The sequence below is a fragment of the Aedes albopictus genome, chromosome 2 (genome assembly GCF_035046485.1).
Source record: "Aedes albopictus strain Foshan chromosome 2, AalbF5, whole genome shotgun sequence".
In the NCBI taxonomy this organism is placed as follows: Eukaryota; Metazoa; Arthropoda; class Insecta; order Diptera; family Culicidae; genus Aedes; species Aedes albopictus.
This window is the reverse complement of record NC_085137.1, coordinates 275,274,408-275,286,717: the sequence shown is the minus strand read 5'-3', so window position 1 is coordinate 275,286,717 and position 12,310 is coordinate 275,274,408. Positions and strand designations below refer to the sequence as shown.

Below are 12,310 nucleotides of genomic sequence, written 5' to 3'. Positions count from 1 at the left end.
TGTTGCGACAAATAATGCTTAGTTTGCGAAACCCAGTTATCTGGCTGGTGGGGCATGGGAGCCTAAGCTTCAACTGTTAATGCAATCAGAGACTACTCTGACCTCGACTCAGACTTGGACGTGGGCGATCCAATATATGAAGGGTTATCCAAAACGCTCTGGAGAATTTCCAAAGCGTATCTCATAATGCTAGTAAGCCTGAGATGCCATTAATAGAAGGAAAATGACAAGATAATATAACATTATTTGGTTTATGTAATGTAAACCAACACAACATAACAAAAGAGAACCATTCCAAAACCATTTAATTAAATGTATAACCGGTACTGAAACTACAGTTAAAAACAATATATTTACGGTACATTTTATTGTTTGAAACCATATGTGTACCATACAATTGTGGGGGTTGAGAACCTCTGGAAGATATTACTTCTCTTTGCGTTACCCTTCTAGCAACACATGCATGTTGCAACACACCTTTTAGAAAGGGCAGCCAACCGTTTAGCAACGACGCGATCAACAACGAGCATTTTCATCGTATCGTCTCCCTCTGCTTCGCTTCGATCACGCTCACACGGGTAGTGGTGATTTCCGAGAGGCAAGCACACGGCTCAGTCTTCGGTCGTCGGTCGAGAAGGTAAGTCCAACATGCGCTCTTGGGCGATTCTTTCATGCGGCACATTGACCATTCCACAATGGCTACCGTGACAGGTTTGTTTCTGGTGCAACAGGAACAAATAAATTTTATTTTGAAATGGAATTGACTGCTAGAGAGAATCGTCCAAGAAAATTTCGTGTTTGGACCGCGGGTGAACAATAAATTGTGGTTGGATCGCGCGGTTGATCTGAAAAATCATTCTTTGTTTGAACGTGTCCGTTTTGTGTTCGAAGCTCGTGCGTTTGCGATTGGAATCGGCAGTGAAGAAGAGTCGTCTTGCGGGGTGGCTTTAATAGTGACCATTGAAGTGAAAATTTACAGCTGCTTCGTCTTCAAGAAATTTCGATTTTTATATGTGCTCGGCATTCATATTCGTGGTGCGATTTGGTGAGAAAAGTGTACCAGTGAAACACATCATATGGCTAAGGGTATAGCCAATAATGGGGGAAATATTGGAATAAAAACGTGAAAGAAGCACTGCACCATTTCATAAAGTGAAAAAAATGCTCTGATACGGAATTGTCCAAGAATAATCGCGAAAAGATCTGTGCAATTACGAAACACGTGTTCATTACAAAAAAAATCATTGCGCCATTTTTTTTTATTGAGTAATGTGAAAAAAATTTACTTCCAGCATAAATTAATTATCGAACGTGTGATAGTGTATAAGCGAAGCTGTAAAGCGACTTTGCTGATAGCCGTGAAGACATCAAGGTAAGAAAAAAGTTTTTCTACTTTTGGGGCAAAATATTCTGAGATTTTTCTTATATATTAAAATTTGTCCCGGCATCGACCAGATACCACAGGGGAAGTGGTGCGCTTGATCGCACACATTGATGCAGACAGTTTAATGTGTATGTGTTACCCGCATGTAAAACAATACTAAGCACATAGAACACGGCATGAAATCGTTAAATCTAATTCTTAATAAAAACAAACGATTTTTATGAGCACAACAATTGCAGGTTGGTCTTGTGAATAGCAAATCTTGTAAGATCAACCTGAAACTTTTGTGAAACGTAGTGACCATGGGAAAACTAGAGTTTGCTCAAATGTCTGTCTTCATTTCGATCAAATGCATTTTGTACAGAGGATTATTTTTTTTCAGATTTTAATCCGCTACATATTAGCTCATTGTTGTATCAGTTATGGTAACTGAGGTTCTTATACAGCTTCTCGTATCTTATTATAATTAAGTTTGACCTTTCATTATTTAAGAACTGCTTACACATACAATCGTGATGATTTAAAACTTGAATAATAACAGTAAGTTTTTAGAAAAAAATATAAACTTTATCGATGCTCTCAAAGCTTTTACTACGAGTGTATTGAATGAAAAGGAATTGCGTGTTTTCTATTTTGATCAAATTTGTGTTATGATATTTTTTGTTGAGAATTTTAGACTGTTGTTTAAGGACAAACGTCTTGGAATCCCGCTTCAAAAGTGCATCAGAACTTTAAACGCACAAATCTCAAGAAGCAAGTTCCAAATAACAGCGCATTTGATTATTCTGTTCTTGCTCACTTGTAATAAGCTTAAAATAAGAAGATCAGGTGCGCTGGTTTTGTTTACGAAGAGATTTGTGCGCTCGAAATCGTGAGTAGGTGCCAAAGTCGGCCATTGTGGCGGCCATTTTGGGATTCTAACAAGTCTGTCCTTAAATGTTGGTGGTTCGGTACGACTACTGTTGAACGAAATGGTTTGGTGTAACTAACAAAAACAATGGTTCGGTACGGCCATTGCTACTGAGAGAGGTGGTTCGGTACTACTTGAATCGAATGGATTAATGATATTAACATAGATGTTTTGTAAGGAAAATAGCTCGATTAGAGTATTGTTGTAAAGTGGTTCGGTACGACTACAAATAAATGGAATGGTTTAATGTAACCAACAGAACATGGTTCGGTACGATCATGATCATTGAGAAAAGTGGTTCGGTACGACTACTTGAATTGAATGAATTTACGGTGTTACCCAGATGTTTTGTAAGGAAAATGGTTCGGTACGACCATCGTTGTGAAGTGGTTCGGTACGACTACTGTTAAATGGAAATGTTTGATGTGACAAACAAAACATGGTTCGGTACGACCATGATTACTGAGAGAAGTGGTTCGGTACGACTACTTGAATAGAACGGGGTGTTAGCACAGATGTTTTATAAGGATATGGTTCGGTACGACCATTGTTGTAAGTAATCACTGTGCTATATGTTTAACTATATGATTTGGTGTAGGTTTTGTATTATCACAATAAACATCACGAAACTATTAATCAAAAAAACTGAGAAGAACGTCTACTGAAATTTCTATTAAATGGTTTGGCACGTATATGTTGTACTGAAATGATTTTACAATTATTGCATTAAGAAACTAGTGCAACGCTATCAATGGTTAGCATGGTTTTTGATATCCATGGATTCAAATTACGTTGGTTTTAAATTACTTAAATCATTTGCTACCTCCAAACAACGTAATGGGTCGACATGATTTATTTCTTATATGCAGGTTTGAAAAGCAAGCCTTGTTTTTACTTCCATAGCACTGTTTTTTCATAAAAAAAAGCAAGTGCACTGCTAATATTCGTTTTTCTTTATTCTGGAATTTACAGAATCCAGAATGCCAGGTGGCAAATATGTGCGTGCCATTCCCGCTCTTGCTTCCGACGGCTCTGATTTTGAAGAGGAAGAGTCTGTCGTGTCGGACGATGACAGAGAAGAGCTGGAGGAAGCCTGTTCCGATAATTCAGTTGAGCCGTTGGAAGAAAATGACTGTGTTGTTCAAAGAGTTCGGAAAGTCACTAGGAAGCGTGTTGATCGGCGCTTGGTTGAAAGGCTGGAGCGCATGGAAAAAGCGCTTTTCTCTACACCAGAGCGACAGCTTGTTGCACCCATTGTTCCTCCATGGATTGCTCCACAGGACAGATCACTACAGAACTCAGGCAGTCAGGAAGTTCGTACTCCGTCGAAGCCAGATTACATTGGAGGGATTCGCTGGGATATTCGCCCTTTTCCGCAAGCCATACCTACTAGTAAACTGTGGACAGAATGGAGTCGCTTCAAATCTAATTTTGAAATCGCAACAGATTTGAACAACGTCAGCGAAACTAGTCGAGGCAAGCTATTGTATCTTCTCATGGGCGAACAGCTACAAGGCTTAATCACCGCGGCTAAGCTCTGTCCTAGTTTCGACGACCCGCAATGCTACTCTATCCTAACTCGGAATATTGGAACCTATCTGCGATCTTTGGTTGACACTACGGCGGAGCATGAAGAGTTCACCCGGCTCAAACAGGAATCCAACGAGTCTGTCGTAACGTTTTATGCAAGAGTGGTAGAAAAAGCCTGTATGTGTGGTTATGGCGAAGATGAAAATCGTTTCATCCGGTCTCAGATACTTCAAGGAATGAGTAACCGCGACGTCGCTAATGCGGCGAGAACATATAATCACGACACCCAAACTGTAATTCAAGCTGCCACTCGAGCCGAGGCATTCAACATCAATGCCGGTCCTTCCAAAGTGGAGGGTATAATGGAAGTTGCCAATACTTCGAGCAACCGTCAGTTTGGCCAGAAACGATTTGCATCACGTGGATGGGAAACTCGCGATCGAGGAGGAGCAAGTGGCCCACCGAACAGGCGCCGGGAGCTACAAAATAGGTTCGTTGGAAAACGAAATCGATGCTTCAGGTGCGACCGTCCAAAGCACAATGGCAAACCGTGTCCAGCCTTGTACAAATCCTGCAATACGTGCAACGAACGTGGGCATTTTTCAGCCACATGCCGCAAGAAACGGGTGGTGAACCAGCTGGATATCTCGAAGGAAGATGACGAACCGCTCAAAAATGAACAGGTATAATCTGATCTTTTATTTTGTTCTGTTTTTAATAAAAATGGCAATCGCTGTGAAATGGGTTTGAACTGCAAAAACTGATGGTTGTTCTTCTTGTATGTCCTTATTTTGTTTGCAGTTGGTTAATTCTCTAACGCTTTCTGATGTGCTGGTCAACTGTTACGTGGGTTCATCGAAACCTGTATCGTTCCTCATAGACTCGGGTGCGGATGCAAATGTGATAGGGGGTAAGGACTGGGAGAGCCTCGAAAAGCAAGTTAGAATCGGCACAGTAAAACTAGAGTTTGTTGATAGTTCAGCTCACCCTGATGTCAAAGCATACGCCGCAGATCAACCAATGTCGGTATCGAAGATTTTTTGGGCACTGGTAGAGGTCGAAGGTCTCGACAAGCCCGTTGTCCGCGCTAAATTCCTGGTGATTCCGAAAGGACGTAGGTCGCTACTGGGACGTGAAACTGCTGCTGATTTGAAGTTATTGCTAGTTGGACAGGCGGTCAACAGTTCTGAACAAGAACAAGAAGGTGATGTTGAAATTTTCCCGAAAGTTCCAGGAGTAAAGGTCAACTTCAGTATCGACCGATCTATTCCTCCAGTTCGTAATGCTTATTTCAACGTTCCAGCGGCATTCAGGGAAGCGGCTAGAGCAAGGCTGGAGGAAATGGAATCTAAAGGTATCATAGAAAGGGTCATGACAGCTCCACAATGGATCAGTGGAATGTCCGCTGTTCCGAAAGGCAAGGGGGACTTTAGACTTGTGGTGAATATGCGGGCCCCTAATAAGGCTATAAAAAGGGAATATTTCCGGCTGCCGTTGATGAACGAGATGAAGGCAAAATTACATGGAGCGCGGTACTTCACCAAGCTGGACCTAACTAGCGCATATTATCACCTGGAGCTAGGGCGTGAATCCAGAGAATTGACCACATTCCTCGCTGAATCTGGGATGTACCGGTTCACAAGGTTAATGTTCGGGGTCAATTGTGCCCCCGAAATTTTCCAGCGCGAAATGACCCGTATTTTGGAGGGCATTGACAACGTTATTGTGTTCATTGATGATATATTGATATTCGCGGACACCCTGGAAAACCTGAGGAAAACAGTTGCTCAAGTGCTCAAAGCACTTAGGAAGAATAATCTCACGTTGAATGAAGCAAAATGCGAGTTCGACCGGGAGCGGGTCAAATTTCTGGGCCATGAACTGGATAAAGATGGCTTCCACGTCGATGAGGTAAAGGTTAACAGTATCCAAAATTTCCGTGAACCATCAACGGTATCTGAGTTGCGGAGTTTTTTGGGCTTGGCATCGTACGTAAGTCCGTTCATTCAGAATTTCGCTGACTTGACTAGTCCGTTGTGGAAGGTGGCCAGTTCTCGTACTTGGCAATGGGGACTTGAACAAACTGAAGCGTTCGAGAAGACTAAGAGCAAGATAATCCATTCAACGGTTGCTTTAGGATATTTTTCTGAAAATGACAAGACCGTACTGTATACAGATGCATCCCCGGTGGCGCTGGGAGCGGTGCTGACCCAGGAGAATCAAAACGGATCTCGGAGAATTATCAGCTTTGCTTCAAAAGCCCTGACCGCGACGGAGAAAAAGTATGCGCAAAATCAGAAGGAAGCTTTGGGCGAGGGGCGATTCACTCATGTATTTTCGATGCAGCCCTGTGTATTGAAAATCGAATTGGTGTATTTTTGGTGCATTAATTTGTATTTTTTGTATTATTGCATTTTTCTGCACTTTTTTGAATAAAATGGAATTGATATGTATTGATGCAATAATTGAGCATTTTTCGAACGAATGTGTATTTAAAATCGATTTTCACATTTTGCATTTGGGGCTTGACATATGCTGCATTTTATCAAAATCTCAAACATTATTTATTGACAAAACTGACAACCATTCCTGACCGAAGATTCGAGAAAACAAAGAAGTAGGAAAAGTTTATTTTGAGCAGCGATTTTGAGATTCCTCCGGTACTGAGGACTTACTAGAGAAGTTCTTTTTGGGATTCCTGCATTTTTTCTCAGATACCTCCTGGGACTTTTTCTGAAACTCCTCCAGGAGTTTCTCTTGTGATGCCCCTGTCAGCTCCTCCTGGAATGTCTTCGGTAGTTCCTTCGCGGATTCGTCCAAAAGTTGATTGTGCGATTCATACAGAAATACTTTCTGTATTCTCCACGTATTCTTTAAGGGATTCCTCCAAGAGTTCCTGCTCAGACATCTCCAGAAGCGCATTCTGGGACTCCTCCAGAATTCCTCTCTTGAAATTCCTTCAAGAGATCCCTTCTGGGAACGAGTCTGGGATGTCTTATAGGATTTATGCGCAAATTTCTCTTGATTCTTTCCCGAGTTTTTTTTTCTAGCATAAACCGCAGAAGGATTTCATGGATTAATCCCACGAGGCATCTGTAAAACAACTTATGGAGGAACTTCCGGAAGGATCTCCTAGAGGAATTTGAAAAGGGATTCCTAAAGAATCTGAAAGATGGAGTGGAATCGAAGAAGGAATTCATGGAGAAATTTTAGAGGAAATTACTGAAAGAATTTCTGGGGATACACCTCACATAATTCTGATTGAGTGCCTCGCGAATTCTTGAAGCAACACCGTTGTAATTATCTTGAGGAATAGGCGAATAGGCACCGGAAAGAATTCCATCAGCAGTTTCAGTGGAGGATAACCTTGAATGCACAACTGGAAATCCCGGTGTGACTATCTCAACGAATGTGAATGAAATGAAAATAAAAAAAAACAATTACGTAAGGGATTCTTGGGGCATTCTTTGTAAAAAATCTTCTTGAAGGAATTACAAAGGGAATTACCACAAAAAAATACTGTTAAAGGAATCTTTCGGAGAAATTTATTTAGTAGAAATTCCCTCCAAGAAGAAAGACATTCACACCAAAAGAAAAAGAATTGGAGAAATCTTCGGAGGAATTTCCCTAGGAATTAACCTGGAATTAATCCTCGATGGAATTTCACAGGGAATAATATGCGTTGGATTTGCTTTGGAGCAATCTCGGGAGAAAACTATCATTATCCTTTGCTTTGGATAAAATATCCGAATACTCTCTGCACGCATTCCTCTTCCTTCCTTCCATCATTCTCCGGAGTGATTCCTGTCGTATGTAATCCGGGAAACTAGCAAACTCTACCTCCAGCATCACGATCGGCAATCTTCGCATAAGCTCAACACAATTGCTTTTTTTTGCTACTTTTATTCTACCAAGATTTAATCTTGAAATTGTCAAAACTGCAATTTGCAAAACTGCAAACCCCGTGACAAAACCTTCCTGGTGGAATTTGTTGAAGGATTGTGCTCAGGAATGTTCCGGAAGTTTGGATCCTTCCCCGCTTCAGGAATCGTCAGGCGTCCAGTCCCGGTGTTTGAAAACATCAACATCTGCTGAATTTTCCATGTCATTTCACAATAACAACGTATTTTTCCCGAATTCGTGTATTGAACAATGCATTCTACCGTATTTGTGCATTTTAATCGAATTTGAACTATTATTGTATTTTCCGTGCACTGGAGCATTTTTGCATTTTTATTTTGAATTGGTGTATTTTTTCGAATGTGGCGTATTTTTATTTCATTTTTGAATTGGTCGTGTATTGATGCATTTTTGTGTATTTTTTTCATTCGTGTATTTTCAAATCAGTAACGCAGTACAGTGAATCGCCCCTCGGCTTTGGGTGCTGTCTGGGCGGTTGAATATTTTGCATACTTTTTGCTCGGTAGGCATTTCACCCTCCGAACAGATGCCAGAGGTGTGAGCTTCATCCTCAACAGAACTCGGGAGGATCCGAAGAGAGTACTGACAAGAGCAGATGGGTGGGCTCTACGGCTAAGCCCCTATGACTACGACGTGGAGTTCATTCGTGGTAGAGAGAACATTGCTGATCCTTCTTCACGCCTTTCTGGAGGAACGCCTGAACCATTCAATGAGGATACGAGTCCGTGGGAAATCGCTAGCCTTGAAGCAAACAGCATACAATTTCTAACTGAGGATGAAATTCGTGAGGCTACAAAACAAGACCAGGAGCTGATCAAACTAACAAACGCATTGCAGTCTGGTGACTGGCCAAAAGATCTTCGTCGATTCCAGTCAATGCGAGAAGATATTTGCGTCAAGGATGGTGTCATTTTGAAGGATGGTCGTGCAGTAATACCCAAATCTCTCCAGGAAAAAGCACTGAACATAGCCCATGAAGGACATCCCCTAGCCGCCAAACTAAAGACTATTTTGCGAGAACGTGTGTGGTGGCCAGGAATGGCGCAGGATGCCGAAAAGTGGGTCAGGACATGCCAGTCATGCGCAATCAATGGTCGGCCAGAGAAAACCACTCCGATGGTGCGTACCGTCATCCCCAAGACTGCGTGGGAAACTATCGCTATTGATTTTAATGGACCTTATGCCAAATTCGGAGGTATACATATCCTGGTGATTGTTGATTACCGTTCACGTTATCTCATTGCTCGTCCTGTAAAGTCGACCAGCTTCGAGCAAACAAAGAAAGTGCTCGACGAAGTCTTCGACATAGAAGGTTTTCCGGAGTGTATAAAAAGTGACAACGGTCCTCCATTCAATGGAGATGATTATGGTCGGTTCTGTCACGAAAGAGGGATCAAAACTGTTTTCTCGACACCACACTTCCCGCAGCAGAATGGCATGGTTGAGAATTATATGAAGATAATCAACAAGTCCATGTCCGTAGCTGCCTCCTCTGGGGGGAACTATAATGAAGAACTCCAATCGGCAGTTCGAGCGCACAATGCAGCTTCTCATACCGTTACAAAAATGCCACCTGAAGTAATTATGCATGGAAGGAAGATCAAGCGAGGCCTGCCGTTAATAGACCGAAAATTGCTTGATTATGACAACAGTGGCATTGATGAGAGAGACCGAGCAATGAAAATTCAAGCTAAACATCGTGAAGATGCCCGCCGTGGAGCCCGGAAGTGCCAGTTGAAGCCTGGTGATACGGTGATAGTAGAGCGACAAACGAGAGCAAAAGGCGACTCTAGGTTTGGGACACAGCGTTATACGGTCATGGAAGAAAGAAATGGGAATTTGGTGCTTGGAGACGACGAAGGGCGTACGATAAAGCGACACGTGTCCCAGACAAAGAAGGTTGTGGAATGGCGCGAGCAATCATTTGGACATCCGGAGGCTGAAGATGCTATCCCAACACAACGAGCCACCAGGAATAGGAAAATTCCCAAACATCTACAAGACTTCATCTGCATGGCAGATGTCAACGAGAATTAAAATGTGCAAGAGATGAATTTGGTTTCTGAATAAACATAATCGATCTAAAATAACATTCAAATAAATTTATGCAAATAAACTTTGGTAATATTGATTGTTTAACTTTTTTTTCTTTCTTTTTTTTTGTAAGAAGAGGGGTGATGTGGGGGTTGAGAACCTCTGGAAGATATTACTTCTCTTTGCGTTACCCTTCTAGCAACACATGCATGTTGCAACACACCTTTTAGAAAGGGCAGCCAACCGGTTAGCAACGACGCGATCAACAACGAGCATTTTCATCGTATCGTCTCCCTCTGCTTCGCTTCGATCACGCTCACACGGGTAGTGGTGATTTCCGAGAGGCAAGCACACGGCTCAGTCTTCGGTCGTCGGTCGAGAAGGTAAGTCCAACATGCGCTCTTGGGCGATTCTTTCATGCGGCACATTGACCATTCCACAACAATGTACGGTTTATTAAAACCCACGTATCAGTATTTATAACAATTCATTTACAATATAATGTATGGTTTTGCAAAAAAATATATATGGAGAAAAATATTTTTTTATATTGTTACGATACTTAACCACCCGTATAGTATATTGTAAAAATCTTATTTACAATTTACTGTATGGTACTGTACATTACATTTTATTGTTTTTGTATTTTTATTTTTACAGTAGTGTCTATTGTAAAAATATGGTTTTAAATAGTACTGTTACAATACAACGTTCGGTTTTTCTACTGTATTTTTATTCGGGTGGTAGCCTGATCGTTGCTGTCCTGCTGATCTTCTGATACCAGTAGGATATCCATATCGACCAAAAAAAGGGTACAGTTAAAGAAATCCCATCAGCTTTCAAAAACGTCGGGAATCGAAAGACCCATTGCGAATCTTACTAAAGCTCGTGATCTCGGCATCTGGCCCAAAAACTGTTTTGCTCACCACAGAATTTAGAAACAGAATCTCACTCTCTCTTCCTTGCCCTTGTGGTAACTTCTCGGCGAAGTTTGCATATCAGATTCATTTAGAACATGGATGGAACTTCTCTACTCATGACCATTTTGAATTCGTGTATCGTGGAAAATACTTTAATATGCCAAAAAAGCCAAGTAAAGTACAATTACGAAAAAAATCTGGACCGACGGGGAATCGTATCTGCTGAACACCCGCTCGTTTACCGCTTCGGCTATGCGGGCCCCTGAACAATATATACAGTAGCATTAATCACACGGTAATTAACGATTAATTTAACGGCTTCCGTTGACGTTTATTCAACGCAACCCGTTAACGTTAACGTTGATTGCCAAGAAAATCAACGCACCGGCGTTGACGTTGATTTGAATTAAAATTAACGTTAACGGCGTTAATCGTTGATTAACGTTTACAACCCTGTCCTGGAGGCATTGCCGAGAAACTGTAGAATTTTCCGAGGAACTCCTGGGGTAACTTGTATAAGAATACCTGGGAGAATTCTCGGGAAGCTCAACTCCTGAAGACATTCTCGGGAAACTTATGAAAGAATTCCGGTAGAACTCCTAGAGGAGTTCTCGAGGAACTTCTGGCAGAATTCCTGAGGATCTTCTGGAGGAATCCGTGAGGATCTTCTGGAGGAACTGCCGAGGATCTGCAGGTGGATTTGCTGAGGAACTTCTTCAGGAATTCGCGAGGAACTCCTGGGGGAATTCTTGAGGACCACTTGGGGGAATTTCCGAGGAAATAAATCCGAGGAACTTGTTTAGGAATTTTCGGGAAAACTTCTTAGAGTTGACATAGAAATTCTGGAGGGAACCATGCATTATTGCTGGATGACCTCACGGTATATTCCTTCATATAAAGCTAATTGAGAACATGGTATAAATTTTGCCAATATGGAGTGTGAAGACATGTGAAGACATTTTAGCGTGCTTTGTGAAGACATTTAAAAATTTCACCTGGCAACCCTGCAGTGCAACGCAAAAAAAAACAAGCATTCGCCTTGACGGAACTCTTTGAGAGAATTGCTCTGTGCGTGAAAACATTTTTTTTTAACATGGGAAAGGATAGGAGCTGCATTTTCAAATGCTTCTAAAATATTTTAGGGACTTCAGATTGAAAAAAGAGTTAATGTTTTGCAATATACTTTCAATTAGCTACACTATAACTGGTTTTAGACAAAATGTTTTTAAATCACAATATTATGTCTATAATATAGCGTATCAAAATCTCATTCGATAACATTAAGAACGTTTTGCTTAAAAAAATTTCTATAAAGAATTAGAAGCATTTGAAAATGCAGCTCCTATCCTTTCCCATGTTATTGTCTATCCGGTTGGAATCAAGACCGACATTCAATCAAAAATTGCCATTTTCTTGGTCCACAAGTGTCGCAACTGTTTCGCATCTAGTGCGCTGTGTTGCTGACAACAACGGGAAGGATGCGCACTACATTTGACATGATTAAAAAACGTCGCGAGTTGGGTCGCGTCGCGACTTGATTGTGCGAAGTCCGGTTTAGTGGCGGCCCGACAATAATAAAAATTGTTTTCACGCACAGCGCAATTCTCTCAG

The 12,310-nt window shown here is 41.5% G+C and overlaps 1 protein-coding gene across 1 annotated transcript; it reads left to right on the top strand.

The window, feature by feature from the left end:
• Window positions 1–3,274: 3,274 nt before the first annotated feature.
• LOC134286574 (uncharacterized protein K02A2.6-like) lies at window positions 3,275–9,782 on the top strand. Its single transcript, XM_062848205.1, has 3 exons — window positions 3,275–4,507; window positions 4,626–6,106; window positions 8,252–9,782. Exons 1-3 carry the CDS (start codon window positions 3,275–3,277, stop codon window positions 9,780–9,782), a joined length of 4,245 nt encoding a protein of 1,414 aa, XP_062704189.1.
• The last annotated feature ends 2,528 nt before the right edge of the window (window positions 9,783–12,310 follow it).